General features: G+C 38.2%; 1 protein-coding gene across 1 annotated transcript in view; it reads left to right on the top strand.

Annotated features, from left to right (window-relative positions):
• Positions 1–19,623, top strand: part of PPFIBP2 (PPFIA binding protein 2) — a gene marked incomplete in the record, with an annotated part of 2,221,164 nt that overhangs the window by 1,555,890 nt on the left and 645,651 nt on the right. Inside the window, 1 exon segment of the mRNA XM_044058974.1 lies at positions 19,151–19,342. Within this exon segment, the coding sequence (XP_043914909.1) occupies positions 19,151–19,342 (192 nt within the window).

Raw genomic sequence — 19,623 nt, 5'->3', positions numbered from 1 at the left:
CCGGAAAGCAATCTTAGAGCATGCAAAATTCAAGTAAAATGAAAACAAAAAAAGCATAATTTTTTACGGTCGGGCGGGGGGGGCAAGTATACCACATGCTGCCATATCTCCTACTGATTGTATGTCCTTGGACCAAGGTCATACAAACTTGAGGAAAGGGCATATTCCCCAACCCCAAGAGTTGTGCAGTCTAACACATCATCAAGCATTTATTGTACTCCCATAGATTATACATATACATGTATATAGTATAAAATGTATGTAAACATACATAATTTATATTCACACACAAAACCAACAAGAGAGTAGCATGAGAATAAACTACAGAGGAATATAAAAAATGAAAATCCTTGACTAATTTCTAATTGGGTAGAGTAGGGAAATGGCTGCAAAGACCTATTTTGTTTTGTTTTCTCAGAACCTCTGCAGTCAGAACAGAGGAAAATTGATTGTATGTTACAAAGACCTATTTTTGTTTTGTTTTCTCAGAAGCTCTGCAGTCAGAACAGAGGAAAATCCATTGTAAGCTGCACCTGCACTTTTCAAATGTGCCATCTAACCTTTCATGTTCAAGACTGAACTTAAAATGAGAAAGGGACTGAGAACATGCCGGTAACCAGATACTATGAACCCATTTCCAGGATCCGGTGTCCTTACTAGTTTGGGCAGCTGTCTCTCTCTGCGTACAAAGATCAAACACCATTAACTTCTGAAGTTTCCATGTCTTAGAATGTCCATGCCAGTGGAGCTTAAACAGTTTCAGCTGAAAAGGTAGATTGTATCTGTGCCAGAAAAAGCTTGGACCGGGCCAAACCTAGGGCAGGCAGAGTAGAAGTGTTAATTCTCATAATGCTACATTAAATGTAAATGCCATCCAAGACCGGACTAAACAACTTTTCACTGTGCAAAGCTTTTATTAATAAAGCTTCAGAACAAGGGAAGTGGAGACATATTTTAAAGATTATGAACCTCTGAGGAGCTCAGGGTATATCTGAAGCTACCAGAATAGTAGGTTTACCTAGTAAAAATTCTTCAGCAATTTTAACTACTCACAATAGACAGTCCTAGGAGTCAGCTGCCTTTTCATTGCATACGTTTCTTTCAGGTTGTGCGTCAGTGCATTCATACAATGTCACTGTTAAAACTATACAAAAATGATGGTTAAAAGATTCCTCACTGTGAATCTGATACAATATTGCTGCTTTCCCATGGCTGGTGGATATGCTAACATTGCATAATACAACCTTCATTGAAACATCTAAATCTGCTCAGAATTAATATGTGCTCCTAGAGTTTGTTTGACAAATTCAACCTTTAGGGCAGAAAGGTCACAAGTTCAGATTACAAATTCTTTCACAAAGAAAGGTATTGCAGTAAGTGGAGAGGAGCGCATATATTTTTCCCATGGGTGTACTGTGGTGTTTCTTAGTTTTGCATGCCTATCTCATTTATTTGATTATATATGTATCCTTATACAGGATTCTTTCCAAGTAGTAAGCCACAAATGGTAGATAATTTATAGCTACAATGAAAACAAATTATTTGAAAGTTGTGGCATTTCTCTTCTGAAAGTACTTAGTCTTAACAAATTAACTTCAGAAAAAAAGTATTGTGTTGCTATGTAGAAAATAGTATCAAACTATGTGTTTTTAAGAAGCATAAACTGATAGTATATAAACATCAGTACCAGTTGCTTTTTGTTTCACACGTCAGATGTGCAAGTCACCAAGGTGTGAGCTGTGTGCTTTTCTTCGCCAAAGTTACATGCACTCTGTCTATAAATTTGCTGTACCTTGTACATGACAACAGGGATTCCCTACATCTTTGTGTGTTTTGTCTTCTCATTAATGTATTAATTCCACTCATTTTACAGGAGGTACTGAAAATAGTCTGAGGAGGTAGTCGTCTAACCCTTCTCTCTCGCTCTGTATATGTGTGTTTGTGTTTGTGTGTGTGTGTGTGTATATATATCTATATATATATCTATATATATATATATATATATGTATATGTATATATATATATATATATATAATGTATATATAGATATATATATATATATATATATATATATATATATATATATATATATATATATATACATATATATATATATATATATATATATATATATACACACACACACACACACACACACACACACACACACACTCAAAGCTAGTCTTTTCTATATTATGCTTCGGATATTTCAGAGTCCTGTGCCATGAGTGGTTGTACATGATTGCTATGGATAGTTCTACTAGTGGACAAAAATTAATTGCTGTACATCCTCCCAGTAATGTCTGTTATGGTCAGTGTGGTCCATTCAAGGCTTTAGGACCAGGGATAATTTGGTTCAGTGCAGCAACTGTTACTCCTGGGTCAAGATTGATATTAGGTTTGTAGAGTATCTGTGAAAGTTTACCTGCTGGGACTGAGCCTTTATTGGTACAGGATGCTGTGTGTTAGGGTGAATCTTTGAGTACAGAATGTGGCACTTTAGGAGGAGGCTTCAGTTATAGGATATGACATAAGGGGTACCTTTAGGAGTACAGGATGGGAAACATTAGGGAGGGCCTTTATGAGCAGCAGATTTGGCACACTAGGAGCCTTTTTATGAACAATGGATTTGACACAATAGTGGGAAGTTTTCTGAGCACAAGATGTGGATAAACCTTTATGAATACAAGATATGGCACATTAAAGGGTAACTTTTTGTGAGCACAGGATGAGGCAAATTAGGCTTGGCACAGTACCGATCACTTGGCATTACTACCTCATAGAGCTTGGTTTTCCAACTTAGTTCCTTGTTGGGTTACTTTCTGGGCACTCTGCATGTCCTCCGTTTGTCTAAGTTTTCACTAGGATCTGCATTTTTCTTCTACATCTCAGATGTTAGATGAATTTGTTAGTCTTCTAATTATCTCTATGTATATATGCATTGTGCTTGTGTGTGAGCATTTGTATGCATTTCTGTATGCTCATGGTAGACTTTGTCTATCCATAGGAAGACACAGGTATCAGAAAATGAATGCTATTGCAGAAAATACCTTATTTGTTATACCTAGGGAGTTTGTAGCTCCTTGTTCTTTATTTATTATTTATTTTACATTTGTTTACTGGGATAGTCCGACTGGATACATGTCCATTTTCAGTGGAGGCCCGGGGAGAAAAGCTCCAAATAGACAAACTTACATAGATTATACACAAGGAAAAAAACTTCACAGAACACTGCTATATTTCCAGTATTTAATAAAATGATGATAAAAACAAGTTTACATATAAATCCAAAAAATATCAAACTGAGCGCTTTCGGGTGTATCCCTTCATCAGATAACTTACTAATAATTGCATCTCAATATTTAAAAAGAGTTTCTACCAATCATAATTCAGTAAAAAACCTGCCTATTTTTCAAGGCGGGCTTCATTGGAACAACATCATTAAGCCCTGGTATTCTGTGTGCCATAAGTTCTATGATCCATCTGGCTTCCTCCATTTCTGTTAAGTGTTTAATATCTCCACCTCTATTCCCTATCTTTAAATTCACAATAGCCCTAAATTTAAACATGTGTTCTGTGTGTTTCTCTATATGCCTATATAAAGCATTGTGTGTGTCTCCATTTCTTATTGCTGACAAGTGTTGTAGGATCCTAACCTTAAACATATTGTTGGTCTTTCCCACATAGAAACAGATACATTGTTCACATTCAGCTATGTAAACTATATCCTTGGTCCTGCATGTTGCCCTAGCTTTAAAATCAAAATTTCTAGCTGTGACTGGATGTACAAATCTGGTGGTTTGATTTATATAATTACAGGCTTTGCATATCCCACATGGCACACTTCCTATTTTGGTTTTAAAAGGTACTTTCTTGTTGTTTTTCTCTCTTCCTAAAATATCTTTGAGATTCTTATTTCTTCTATATGCAAAACATGGATTGTTACCTACTATTGTTTTGACTTTATCATCCATAGTTAATATATTCCAGTTCTTTCTGACTATGTCGCATACCTCTTTTATGTTGCTACTATAAGTAAACATGATTTTGGGTTTCTGTTTCTTATTATTACTCCGTGTAGGACTATTGCAGTTAGTAGCTCATGGTGTGCAGAGGACACTGCTCATAGATGATGTGAAAGCCCAGCAGCAACGGAGCGTGCAGCACTAAGAAAGTTCCAATGAGTTCCTTATTCATCAGCACAGGTGTGATACTGAATTCATGGAACTGGGTCGAATTGAATGCTTCTGGCCTGATATTATTTTATGGACTCACCAAAGACTGTCCATGGTTTTCAGCACAATACAAGGGTCAGTTCCTATGTTATAAATAATGCAGTTGTTAGAGGGAAGGTACTTTGTCTCCAGTTGACAACCATCACCAACCTGGTACATTTTGACATTGTTATCCAGGAGTAAAATTGCAGTATTAGTTAAGCAGCCATCGGTTTGAGGGGGCTAGAAATGTCCATTGTCTGCAAGGGGATGTGGGGGGGGAGGGTGTTGCTGCAGCTAGGGAGCTGTTAACCATCCGTTAGTGTGAAGGGGGCATTTGCCGCATTTCTGTTGCACAGGAAGGGGTAACACTGCCTGTATTCATTAACAGTTGAAGAAAGTGATGAGCAGGAATTTTAGTAATCCTTTCTGCAGTACAGACTGTTTTATGCTGGTCTTATGTTATTGTTCTAACTTGCAGAATTGTGGGGCTTCTTTTTGTGCTGCTAGTTAAAAAAAAAAAAAAAAACTCTATGGCTTTGCTCGTCTCTTAGTGTCTTGATGCATTATTTGTTGTCTTGGTGTATAAGAGGGTGTTCTTTCTGTTTTTATTTTTAGTATCCTGCTTATTCTCCCACATGGTCTTGCTCTAGAAGCTCCTTGCTCTTCCAGCACCTCATCTTTTTTCATCTGTAACATTATGTAATGTTGCAGACCTCATTGTGCTTGTTGGCCTAATTCTTTGTATTTTAAAGTTCGCATTTCTTAGAAATATAATAGCTGTAGCCCACATCAATTGGTTGTTGCATTGTATTCATTTTCCCCAAGAAGTTGTAACTGTTTTTTTTTTTTTTTTTTTTTTTGTTTGTTTGTTTTTTTTACTGGGCAACTAAGAGCCTCTTCTCACAGAAAACATGGAAACATTTGGTTAAAGTATTAAGTGGAAGCTGAAGGTGTCAAGTCCAGGAGTCAAGAGTGAGGGTTGTTTGCAGCTCCCCTCTTTTTTAATTGTCTATTCTAGGAGATATAGCTCTCAAAATTATCTTGGGAAAACAACATGATTAAATATAAATGTTAGCTCTTTCGTCTTCTCAGAGGACCAATACCCCAGAAAGTTCACATACCGACTCCAAAGCTTCACATATGTGAAGAAATTCATCTCACAAAAAAGAAAAAAACTGCAAGTGAGTCCAAGTCATCTCCTCCTGCAGCTTACACTGGATAGGCAACAGAGCAGAAAAAAAGCAGTTTCTTTCTCATTGTGCCGTTGCTTGTAATTAATGGGCTTTAGCCCTTAATTTTTATTCAGTTTTAAGAATTAGCATTCAAAACAAAAACACAATACCCACTGAAGTTTAGAAACAAACAAAACAAATTTGTATTACCAAGCTATCCCCTTGTACATTCCCAGCCAGTGTTTGCATTTCTTTCCCATTAATGCTGCATTTGCGTATCTGAAGAGCGTATGTTACTCATTCCTAATGAAACCCCTTCCACTAATTAACAAAAATGCAAAACAGACAAAAAGAAACAATATGTCACGCTATTAAGGGTTTCAAGTCACTGGAGCAGTGGCTACAGGAGAAGTTGCATATTCATGTCTAATTGTCGGGTACACTTGTGATTCAAGTGAGTATCTGAAAGATTATAGTGCAGAAATAATGAAATAGAGTGCGTACTTTTGTGGAGGAGTGGACGTATGGGAATACAGAAAATTGTGTGCAGCAGGAAATGGATGGGGGTGAGTTGAGAGTTTGGCATGGGTCAAAACGTTTACATAAAAATCGAGTGAAAACATACCTTTCAGTCTCTCAGAGCAAGAAATCTGGACAGAGCCAAAAATGGTGGCTCAAAAATAGGGACAGAGTTTAAATATTGCTCCTGTAAACTCCGGTAGTTGCAAGAATAACAGGTTTTGCATTCTGTATTTTCTGAGGGATATGATGTCTGAAATTCAAATGTCTGCCATTATTTATTATTTAGTGACTTCAATTTTAATGTTGCTATCCCACAATTCCATTGCAATGGGTGGGTATTACATGATTATGTATGCAAATTTTATGTTGATCAGCATCCCAATTTTTGGCCAGTTGTACCTACTGTTCACTGGCCTTTGTCCTGATTTTTGATGTTTCTTTGTCAAGAGGTATGGCCATTGTATGCAAGCTAACACAACAGTAGTCATCTCAGGTGATACAGAAACAGATGCTTCACCATACAGCTAAGTCAAACAGAGCTCCATAAAATACAGGGTATACAGAACATGCACATCATTTCACTTGCTTTTCATTCTTAGACTTATAGCAACAAGAGTATTGAATTTCAAAAAAAAAAAGAAAACATTAGGGGATATGGATTCCTGACATCAAGAGCAGTTAATCTGTTATCCTAGTTTAACAATTGATTATTCACCACAGTTTTAAAGAAAACTTAATTTGGAGTTTGTAACTTTTGTTTCTTTTGCCAGGTCTGAAGAAAATAATTTTTGTGGGGGTACGTAATTTTTATATTTTAAAGGCAGGTACAATAATACAAATTCAAAGACTTTGTGAAAGATCTGTTACCTTTACCATACTGTTGAGATTTTGTTGTAGTAGTACTCCTACTCTGTATGAGAGCAATCACACTTAGCCTGGCTCAGATGTTTGATTTACATTCTAGACTGAGGAGCCAAGAGTGAGAAACTGCCATCTGTGGGATTAGGACTTATTGCCTCAAGTCAGAATCAAACCAAAATGTGATGAAAATGACAACACTGGCTTTCCAATTGGCCAGAGATTGCCAGCCACAAGGTCAATGAAGGTCACTACTAGTCATTGGGTTAGAGTGCAGAGAGAAGGGGCCAACCTTCTGCAGAAGTGTGCACACATGTTCATGGTGACCTGGAAGCTGAATCATCGATAGGAGACCTGATTCTTGGTCAGGGTTTTGTATATAGTACATCAACAAAAAACTGCAATCCTAGTGAAAGTCAAACCTCAAGCAAGCTTTTGTAACAATTTGGCAGTGGGCACAGGAGATTAAGACTGCGAGCTGTTAAGCTGAATCCTTTAGTTCACGGTTGGAGTCTGCCAGCTTCAATTTGCCTGCTGAGTGACTGTAAGCAAGCCAGTTACACAGGCAGTGCTCTGGGGCAGTTGGGAACCGGGGCTAGGCTCCTCAATATTTTCCTGGGCTGGATGCCTAGTAACTACCTATGAACTTGTAAAAATGAATGTTGCTGCATTTAAGTGACTTGCAGCATTGACGACAAAGGCTGTGGCTAAAACAAAAGTGATAAAGTTAGCGTTTTTTTTCCTTGGGGTTATATGCCAAGAGGTAGTGAAGGGAGATAAATGAGGAAAAATTCATAGGAAGTGCCTATGGCTAAAGCTGGATTTCAGAAAAATAAAAGAGAGCAGCACTGAAAGAGAGAGGAGCATACTGAGCAGGAGAGAGTGGACCTTCAGGTTGGTCTTAATAAAGACCATTGGCAGAAATGTAAGCTAGAGTTGCTGACAAAGTGGTAAGGAAGTTATGTACTCTGGTTCTGTCTGCATGTTATAATAGCCTCTTTGGCCCATAATGGGGCTCCTTGTTTTGGAGAAGTACAAGTTAGAGTTTCAGTTGTATGGTAATGTCGTAAGGGGTAACTCACTTAAAATAGTTATTAAGGTTATGAAATGTTTGAAACTGAGAAATGATTATGGGTCAGTGTTGTTGTTTGTTGTTGTTCCAGAGTTTCAGATGTCTGTTCTAGGATCAAGTGCCTTGAAATATGCAGCCAGTTCCTAAGACTGATGGGAAGATTACATTGATATTAGAAGTGAGGTGTTACTGATGGTGCATTTGATGCGATGTCTGCAGTGCTGTACATTTATTGGACATGAGGGGCTTGGAGCTTTTGAAAGCTGCAGTACTGTCTGTGTGTCTGTCTGTTTGAATGAGCACTGAAGAAAAACATACAAAGATGTGTATATATTGTAGTTGGAGCACAGTATAATGCAGATGAGTTCTTGTTTTGTATTCCACCTGGTTTGCATCCTATAACAGTAAACCTAAGCAAAAAATTTCTTCTTGCATCCTGATTCCCAAAATGTGTCCTATTTTTCTTTCAAATGTATGCTGTATGTAGTCTGCCATAAAATGAACATGCTTCAGATTTGGTTTTGCTTAGTATGTTTGGGAGCTTACTGAAGTCTCTGCCTCTTTGTATGAGAGCCTTTTTAAATAGTTAGCTATGGCAAAAGATCAGCAAGATGGTACAAATGCACTGCAATACCACATAATTCGTTCATTTTATCTTGACAGTTGAAACAGTTTACAAAATGGAAGACTTAATAAGACAAGTTGAAAAACATGAAACAGAACTGCAAAAAGTCTGAGTAAAGGATGTATTGCCTTCTGTCAGAACCTCCCTGCAGATAAGGAGCCTATCTCACAGGGAAGGGTCCTGGAAGAGGTGAAAGGACAAAATGCTGAGTACATCACTTGCTAGCAGTGTATCAGATGTGAATACCTGTGAGCAGCCAAAGGAATTCCATAAAAAGAGCATTCACTTTGTGTGTGTGTGTGTGTGTGTGTGTGTGTGTGTGTGTGTGTGTGTGTGTGTTTTCTTTTAACCTCTGAAAAGGGTTGCATATTCTGTATCAGCAGATGTTATTTTAGGAAGGGCTGTTCTAAAAACTGTGGAGGCATTTTTGTAACTTTTTCTTTTACCTTAAAATCTTAATTTTGCTGGGCAGAAAATGTCAGAATAGCTAATTCTACCTGTTGAAATCATTTATTGTAACAGTTAATCTTGTAATTTCTGTTACTGTTTATTGACTGTACATCCTTTTTTGATATGTTGGCTAGAACAACGTTTGGCTTAGGTGGTGGTGCTATATTTTTTAAGTCAGTCCTGTACTAGATGTTCACTCTGTCCCATTTCTTTTTCTTCCTTTGTCCTATGCTAAATTAGATGTATATTTGTAGTTCAGTTTTCATGTGTGCAGTTGAAGTGCTGTCCGGCACTTGTGTCCAACAAACTAGTCTTTCAGGTGCTCAGTTCTCCCCAAACCCGTTTAGTATTTCTTCACTTAAATTCCCTTCACTTGGGATAAACATGCTGCCACTAGCATGAAAAGTAGTAGCTGATGTCTGGTCATCCATGGCAAAATTGTTCTTTCAAAGATCTACATAACTAGGGGTTGGCATAATGGTTAAGGTGTTACCCTCCCAGAAAGGGTACAGAGTTTGAGTCACACCTTGTGAAGCATGGCTAGGCTGGTCATTAGCCTAGTAATCAATTAATCATTTTATGCAGCCCAACTTTTATAAGTAAGGGATTGGCATCCAGGTCAAAGGAAGTCCTAGAACAATTTTATTTGGCCCTTATCAGATACATCATTGAGTATAATGTCCCCTTTAGTATGTACCTTTCTATACATATGCAACAGCTGGAACACCCGTAAAGGTTCCTTAACAGGAGAATTCAGGATATAAACACATTGCCCTATATGGATCGTCTTGAAGTGTTATTTCTATACTCTTGTCTCCTACAGGTTACTGAGAGGTGATCTATGCCTGGCATGCAAGGCATCTTTGGATACAGCTCTGATTAATCTTTTACATGTCTGTAAAGTGAACAGCATCAGAACCACTAATTCCAAGGATTTAAATTTTGCTTGTGACATAAGATATGTTACTGAGACAGTATGTGACTCTGAGGATCCCCATGCTGCACAACCAGAATCCATCTGTAACCCTGTTTGTGTAACCTTAACCATTGGATGATGAATCAGAAATTTCACTCCAGGTCTGGCCGCTATGTCTCTGATAGACCCCATCCCCCACATAAGCTCTAGTAAATTCCTAACCTATCCCCTCCTAATAAATGCCCATGATACAGAGGAAGATGATTGGAATGCCTTACATGGCTAGGCTTATAAAGGCCCTGGCGATCACTGGCCCAGGATATATCTATGAACCTGTAGTATGTTAGGGTTATTGAGAGAAAAGATAGAGAGGATTGGACAGTATTTATACTGAGACAAAATAATAATTCCTGTAGGTGGCTGTGTATGCATACAGAAAAAGCAATAATCTGTAATTTCCTATCTCATCTGTATATACACAGCAAGTATGGCAGACAGCAGAGTTCACAGGTACTTATTAGTCTATTGATTTGTGAGGATCTCAAAAAGCCTAGCCTTACATTCCTGTGATAGTTTTTCGCCCCTCATTTTTTGCATATGATTAACCCAAAGATGGGATGAAGAAGGATATGTTGTAACATATGTTTCCCCATCCATGATTGACAGGGCTGCCAAACAGGTTTGAATTTGTTATCCATCTGTTTGATCAAATTATGTGGCATGCTAGGCAGTTCTATAGAAGTTTCATATTCTCAGTGATAAAAACCCTATTGCTGGGAATACCACTCTACAATACAAACTTGCATTCCAACATGCTATATTTCGCAAAAGAGATTGCGGTCCCTTGACCGGGTGTTTTACTGCATTGGACTTGGGAAAGCACAAGTTTAACAGAATAGCATCTGCTGAAGCTGTATATGTGAGGCAGAAGTCGCCTCTCCATAGCCTATGCAATGTTTCACCAACATGATAAAACTCCTGCTTTCCAAAATATACACCCATACAAAAGCTCTTGTCCGCTCTAGTAACATACACCTTTTAGACACTGCTAAAGCCAACAGCCATGCAGGGAATTCTCTTCTCTAAGTACATTCCCAAAATATAGAATTAACTTCCAATCCCTGTAACTGCAAATAGCTCTATTTCACAATTTAAAAGGCTCCTTAAATCATACTTCAAAGACACTTGACTATGTCCTTGTAACACTCCTGGATAGAGACCCCCTTTACTCTCTCTACAAGCTTAATATTACTTGTTTGTTTTACATTATTACAATGCTTATATGTAAACTGCCTTTTTTCATCTCTAACTTTTCATTGTGGTTGATGCACTCCTTTTTGAATGCTGATATGGCTGCTTCTAAGTACAGACCTTATTCTTTTTATATCTCATTTTTACTAGCAAGGTAATCCTTGTAACAGACTTTTGTGAATCTCTGTATAAATCTCTTTTATTCACTGTTTATCCCATATATGCTGATGAAAATTTACTGCTTCTTTCTTGTTTGTGTATTTTCTATTCCTGGTATATGTATTTGTATTTTCATAGTAATAAATATTTATTACTGGAGCTTTTCTCCCCGGGTCTCCACTGAAAAAGGACCTGTGTCCAGTCATACTTTCCAGGTAAACAAATATACAATAAAAATAAAAATTATACAGAGAATAAGGAAAAGGCTTTGCAGCAGCCTGCATAGTTTTTATTACTTAACCTCTTGATTTTTTGTCAGGTACATACCAAAAGGGAAGTTATACACAGTGATCATCCTAATGAGTGCCAAGTAGAATGGAGTAACTGAATAACTGTGGACACAGTGCATTCAGCTGCCATGAAACAGGTTCCTTACAACTGGACATGTGGTGATCAAAGGACAATTGTCAGTATAGGTTTCCAGATCCCAAACTGAGATCAGTTTTCAGGTGTTTTAGTTGCTCATTTCACTCAGGACATTTGACTTGCTGATTTCTGTTTGTTAAAAGTAAAATTGTTTGCTGACGGGCTGTACTGTTCACGTAGGCATGTAGATGGTCAAGCTTTTGTGAAATGGTATCCTAATATATTCCACAGGTTGCTACGAGGAAAAGGTTCATATGATCTTTTGCATTTGGTCATTCACAGGTTACTATGCTGGCAGTAAGTGACTATTGAGAAACCTAGCGAATGCATCAGCGCAAACCTGTAAATTAATTAGCTGCCCCAAATTCGAAGAGACATACTACATACCGCAGAGCCCAATTTGTGAATACTGATCCCATCTTCAAGACTGATTTAAAGGTGATCAGCATATTTCTTTGATATGCCTAGTTAAGCAATGCTTTGGGGCAGATATCGATTGCACAAGCAGATCCTGTTTCATTTTATGATGAAGAGTGGGGTCTTTGGTCTGGGTTTATGTGGTATTACTAGTTTATAAGGTGAAAGAGAAAATCTCTTGTAGGACAGGATCTTGCATAGCAAGTAAGGTTAAGCAAAGGTTATCACACACAAGCCTGTATGACATGGATAATTTAACAAGGCTCTTAATTTATTTGGGTACTTTAAGGAGCTTTGTGTGTGTGTGTGTGTGTGTGTGTGTGTGTGTGTGTGTGTGTGTGTGTGTGTGTCTCTGTGTGTGTGTCTGTTACATTGATATTTGGTAACCGGGAAGGTTCACTGGATCAATGACGCATTTTCAGTGGAGGTCCGTGGAGAGAAGCTCCTAGAGTGATTACAGAGACATGGTGTCACATTATATGAGCAAATATATGCAGAGTTTAAAAGGAATATCTGTCATGCATCGGTTGCAAGTAAACATCAGAACAGAAAGTATTTACAGAAATTTAAAGGTAGTCCTAATATAGGAATTATAAGTGTATACAGGCATGTATGAACAACATTCATAACAGTTTTTTTATATAGCTTCTACTAGTGCAGTCCAAGTAGGATGTAGAAGTATATAATCTAGAGCTACAACAAATGTAGAGAAAACCTAGGGACAATAACCTAGATGGGTAGACTAAGGGACATTATTTGTTACTGACTAGTGATGGTGACAGAGAGCTATTTATGGTGGTTTAGGCCAATAGTTGCACGAACAGGTTTGTTTATTGAAGTAATGGGATTTTAGTGCAGTTTTGAATGGTTTTAAGGAGTCTGAGTAATGGAAGAGGGCAGTGCATTCCAGGCTTTGGCAATGATGGAGTATAGGCTTTGTCCTGTGCGTTTGTTGGGCTTTGAGATGCTTAGGAGCTGTTTGCTTGCAGACCTAAGATTACTTGTTTGGGTGTATGTGTGTAGGATGGTCTGAAGAGAGGGGCAAAAATTAGAGTTGCATAGTAGTTTTTGGGTGAGTATTACTCCTGTAGATAGTTGTGAGGTTGAGCCAGTTTAGACTTTTCAAGGCATGGCAATCGTGGGCCCGAGCTTGCATGTTACAGGCAAACTTTTCTATTTTATAGTAGCAGGTCTGTAATTTGTTTTTGAGAGTTGTATGTAGGTTGGTAAAAATGGGGCTAGCATAAGAGGGTGGTGAGGAGACGAGAACTGGTCAGTTTTAACTTGGCGGGCAGGTTCATAAAATGTTTATGCCTGTATAATTTACCAAGTTTGAAATGAGTTTTCTTGATTGTGTTAAGAAAATGATTATCAAAGGAAAGTTTGTCGATTGTGATGGCCAGGAGATTTGATGATTTTACTTGTTCTATTTTGGTATTGTTTAGTGAGAACATTTTGAAGTCCTGATTTAAAGGTTTGGATAAGAATGTTAAGAGTTTTTTTTTTATTTTTTTGAGTTGAACAGAAGTTGAGCATCATTTAGCCAGGATTCAGTTGAAGTGAAGGCTTTTTCTGGTTAGATATTGAAGGTCTGGCAGGCTGTACGCAGAAGTGATTATCGTAGAATCGTCTGCGTATTGGATGAGAGCACTAAGATGGGAAGCTTTGTGGGGGTTATTGATGAAAATGTTAATAGTGGCCCAAGTATGGGCCCCTGCGGAACTCCTGTTTGTTTAAGAGATATTCAGGTTGCTTGTTTTGCTGTTTGACCGATTGTTTCCTGTCAGAAAGATAGTTGGAAAATCAAGCCAGTGAGTGCGGGGAGCAATTTAAGGACTTTATTTGTAGTAGTAATTTAGGGTGTGAGACTGTATCGAAAGCCTTGGATAGATCCATTAAGTTAACGGAGGTTCGTAGACCAGCATCTAAGGCTTTAACAGTATGGATCAAAAGTAAGGCATGGTAGTGCTATGTGCAGGCCGGAAGCCGTGTTGAATGGGGGCAAGCAAGTTACTGTTAATGAGATACTTTATGTATATACTTTTCTAGGATTATTAGATAGAAGAGAGAGTATGGAGATGGGTCAGTAATTAGATAGGTCACTAGCATTACCACATTTATGTAGTGGAGTTATAGTGGATTTTTTCCAGAGTTGTGGTATGTATGATTCGGAGATGGATCAGTTGGTGAGAATGTTAACAGGGTATGCTATAGCATCTGCAGCAAGTTTTAAGTATTCTGCTGGAAGTCTGTCTGCAGAGGGGGAGTTAGTAGTTTATGCACTAGAGAGGTGGGCATGGGCACAGGGTGTATAGAAAGTACAAGTGAGTGGACTACTGTCTGATATGTTATTTAAGGGGGGGGCAGTATGCATTTGAGTAAAGAGAGGGGAGATTAGTGTTGCTTCCTGAACTGTTAGAGGTAGAGTTTGTTTGACTAGAAAAATCATTGACAAGTTTTTGAGTGGTTTCAATGAAGTGGGTGTTGAAGGCTTGGGCAAATTCTAGTGGGTTTTTCTCATATATACACATTTGCTCTTGTGGATTCAACATTTTGAATGCTGATCGCACTATAGTAGGGATAGGGAAATGTACCCTTTCCCTCACTGTAGTGCAATCTTGGAGTTTGTATATATAAGTAGCAGAGGGATGTGGTGGGCACAGCCTCCCACATGAGGGTGCAGGGGGGCTTACCCCCCCCCCTGCAAAAACATTTATTGCTCATGACCAGAAGTGTAGTACTTTCGGTAGAGTCGACATTCTTGAGATGACTTTCCTAAAATACCTTGTTCGGTCATGTTAATGTTCATAATTTTGATTTCCAACATTTCGGGTTGGAAATATGAACATTCGCACATTGCAGGTGCAAGGTTTTGATAGTAAATAAATAAATAAAAAAGAAAAAAATATATACATATATATATATATATATATATATATATATATATATATATATATTGCGTGTGTGTGTGCGTGTGCATGTGTGTATGTATATATATATATATATATACACACACACATGCATACATGCACACACACACACACGCGCGTGCACACACACATGCATTTTATATATATATATATATATATATATATATATATATATGTGTGTGTGTGTAGAATGCGTTTATACATGTGACTGATGCATGGTAGTCAGAGGTAGCTTATTTTCAGAAAATGTGTCTAAATCTCTGACTCTGTCAGTTTTAAGGGGATGTCGTTTATGTAGTATGTATTTGGTTTTGTTTCCTTTAGGAAACCACATTAAATATTTTGCTACTAAGCTCTAAACCATGGTTGGTATACTAGATCAAGGCACAATCAAGCCATTCTTGAAGGATATGAGTGTCAGCAGAGGACTTATTGCTGTCCATTTTCATTCATCAATAAACTTGGTTAGCTGTAGGCATTTGACATTTACCTTATAATTGGAGAAGTATGTGCCTAAGAAGAAGGTGCTCTGTGGGACACTGCTAGTGTCTTTTCTTTGTATAGAAAGGGTACCACCAACCCTCAGCTTGTCAGGTCTGTTATTCAGCCAGTAGACTATCCAGTGGATAATGTAGTGGTTTGGTTTAAAGGGGTGAACATGTAAGTAATATCAACATATGGAAATTTAGCAAAGCCCTTTCCAAGGTCCAGGTAGGCAGTATGGACAGACTGGCCTTTGTGCATGAGTACAATAACTAATTGCTGCTTTACTTTGTCTAGACATGGATCTACTTTTCACAGAATCAAATTGATCAGGGTCAGTGGATTGTAGGTCACCCATGTCATTGAGTTCAGCTATGATGTAGTGCATGATCTTCCAACTGAGACTGGTGACTAATGTGTCTGTGGTGGGACCATCCTTGCATAATGGCACTACTGTGGCATTTTATCCAGACATCTGGTACATAACCAATGGAGAGATTTTGGTTGAATAGGTTAATGAGGGGTTGAACAAAGCTGCATATTGCACTGAAAAAAAACTCCAGCTTTACTCCATAGCATATCACCTACTCCGAGGTGATCTCTGCCCAACATATAAAGCTATGTCAAACACAGAGCTGTTGGACATGCTACACCTAAAGAAATCCCATTCCCTCTGAGCTATATGCTCTAGGGACCTAAACCTTGTCACCACAATAAACAGGACATGCTGGAGGAATAGATTCCTGTCCCAGAGACTCCCATACTCTGGAACAGGCTACCCATCTATGTCAAGCAAAGTTCTTCATTAGCACTCTTCAAGAAAAATCTTGATGAGTGGATGGGAAATAGGAAATGCACCCCGGGGATCACTTCTGTGTCTCTTTTCGACAGTGGCACAGGAAAATTACTTTCTTGGGTGGCGTAAGCCAGGGAACCTTGTTGGCTAGGCTTATGTAGGCCCTTGGGGCAATAGCCTAGTACCTACCTATGAACCTATGAGTAGGAGACAGACAGTTATTGTCAGGGCACATAAAGCTGTCTAGTTTTCCATAATGTTGACAGGAATTGCTGTCAGGTAATTATGGGGGAGGGGTCATTTGAAGAACCCTGTTGGGGAATTCAAAGGTGTGTAGGCAGCGTGAAAGATGTGAATTTTTAAACTAGGATATTAGCAATGGTGTCCTGATCAGAGTGAGTGTTTTAGATAGAGCATCAGTGCATTATCAAGTGTTACTCCTGTGTTTCATAATGCAGATTTAATATGTATAATGGTTGTCTTTGGAAGAGATGATAACTTTTTTCAAATGGCATACTTCAGATTCTTACTGACCAATTTTAGATCCTTTTTATGAGAGAAGAAAGGAAATATTTTATATATAGCAAGCAGGTTTTAGCATTATGCAATTTGTTCATGTGAGAATTCTACCATAAGAGTTTATTTTTGAAGTTCCCCTCTATAACTTTTGACAGTTGGAGAAAGGCGTTTCAGCACAGCAGTTTAGATGAGAGTACAATTCTGGGACATATATTACAGCTTTGGTTGCATGCTTGTCAATGTCAGCTCTTGGGATGGGGAATCACTTCTGAACTTCTCCAGGTTATCTGTAAATAGCAATAGGCTGGCCATATTGTAAAGCTGGTTGGCATGATGGAACTAGGTATGTGGGGAAAGATAGGCTAGTGATCAGACTTCATTACAGAGGAGGCAACACATGGTTTAGTGAAGGTTCTAGCAGTTTTTTTAAGCTCAAGTTCAAAGTTATTTGCATCTCTGGAGGGGCAGAGGATAGTTTAGTCCTGGGAACTGGCATTAACAAATTATAGGAACTGCTGTACCTATTTTTCACTTGTTTAGCCAGCTGATGGACAAGTAGTTGAAGTCATCTATGATTGTTGTATTGGGTTTAGTAGATATAGACTCCAACTGATTCAAGTATATATTGCGGTCGGCAGGTGATATTGATGAGAACCTGCAATTGGTAGTAAGGTGATTGCTTGTTTAATTATGTCACCAGGACCTCTAGAAGTTCAGGGTTGATGATGTATTAGATCTGGCACAAGATAAATGGATGGCAGATGAATATAGTTGAACCTGTCTTGTTCCTGGAAGGTCTCAATGAATGATGGGTGCTAAGCCCAGCTACAGAGGTGGTGCTATCACTGTGTTGAAAGTTTGTGTGCAGACATGTTGCATGTTCTGGGGTTAGGATGGCCTCAAGCTCAAGCATTTTTTTTTATTTAGACTCCTAGCTTTGAACAGTGACAACTTAGTACAAAACAGATTACAATTTATGTTCATATGTCCAGAAGGTGGACTCTACCTAAAATTTAGCATCACTGGAGATGGTACTTAATTTGACTAGATTTAAGTTTCTGCTCTGAAAAGCAGAAGGGCTCGGAGCTAACTGTGTTAGCTGTGGCTGAAATGGATCCTTTGTAGATCAGTCCACTCACTACCCTACCCCATGTTACAAACAAACCTATGAAATTAATGTTTCTCATTACATGGCAATCTTTTTTTTTTTTTGCATTTTCAGTGCCTCTGTATCACTGTGACTGGTTGGTGGTATCTTGTAATTCAATGTAATCCAAAATGACCTGACAGTGGCAACTAAAATGGCATGGATTTGTTTTACAGTGAAGGTTTTGGCTTCCCACAATCCCTCTGGCACCCATTGTATCATACATCACATAGCGAGGATATAGATGTCTTTTGTCTCCACTGAGTTAGTGTCAGCATTCTTAATTTCGGTTTCCTTTGACGGACTTTGGACTGCAGCTTGTGCTATCTTTTTCAGATCATTACCAAGTTCCTAAATGTGTTAGGTGTAAAATTTTGCCAAAGTAAACTACTTAAGTTGTTAAAACTGTCTGTATCAGGCTTAGATGTCAGTTAAGCTCTCACTGAATGTTTCTCCTGTATGGCGAATGAGTGACTCTCTTAATTCCTGGAAACACTTATGTACATTTTATTTCAAGCTTATGAGCATGCATTTTAGTGATCAGGCTGCTCACTTTATTTTAAAGCTGTAAATATCTTGTGCACAACAAACCATCTTCTTTCTCCCTATGGAATCACTGACCAGATTTCCAGAGAGGTAACACACTTTTACATTATTCATTTTTGGAGTTTAGCAGACTTGACAAAAACTTAAGCCAACATGATTCTTATTGCCTGCAGAAGCAAGTGTGGGTGACAGTTAGTTTAATTTCTACAAGTCTTTTGGGTTTATGATGCCATGAAGGGAATGGACCCTTTTCATAAGTCAGGGTACATTTAAAGTTTATGAAAATTGGTATTGGCCAGAGGTGTTCTTCACAATTCCCTCTGCAATTATTACGAAGTTGCATGCAACTGTGTTAAGGTTTCCCTTATGTATAACAAACTTGGAGATGGATTAAAGGGAACAAATGTGTTTTATGATGAGGAATCATGATATTTGCATGGAATTGACCTTTAAATATCTTGTATATGATTTTAGCAAGATCGTAAGGCATAATTGTCTCACCTTTGTAGGCAGGTTTTATCCTAACAAAAATATTTTTAAGAGCAGCATAGCATTACTGTTTGTTATTGTGCTGTCTGTTTAATGGACTTGTGTTTTTAAAATGTATTTTCATTTGTCTCCCCTCACCCATTTTCCTCTTGCAGTCAGTAGTGAATCTGATCACTGAGTTGCAAGAGCAGATGTGCAAATTACAGCTGGAAATCGGTAGGAAATACCAGGAGAGAAATACCCAGAGTAGCCAAGGACAAGTCATTACTAAAAGTCCTCCTCATGGTTCAAACTCTGACATTACTGGATGCAGCCAAGAACAGCAGTGCTGCTGTGGCAGTGACAACGTAGGAGAATTATACTTCATTGGCATGAGTGCTTGAATGTAGATTTTGTTAGTGTCACTAATTCAGTAAGTGTTACAAACATGCAGTGTATTGATTTGCATGACTTTAATCCTCCTCCATTTAATGTGATTAACCATTTCATGTTTTGGATATTTGTCTTGTTGTCTGCTGCTAGTCCATAATCCAGACAACAGTAATGTATTTTCTTGTGTTTGCACGCATGCTTTTGTGTGGATAAGCAGGGTTTTGTGGGTTAGGGTGAGGGTAAGAGTAGGGTAGTG

This window comes from Protopterus annectens, chromosome 17.part0, assembly GCF_019279795.1.
Source record: "Protopterus annectens isolate FY-2018-M chromosome 17.part0, PAN1.0, whole genome shotgun sequence".
NCBI lineage: Eukaryota > Metazoa > Chordata > Ceratodontiformes > Protopteridae > Protopterus > Protopterus annectens.
Note: the sequence above shows the minus strand (reverse complement) of the source record. Positions and strands in the feature narration are given on the sequence as shown.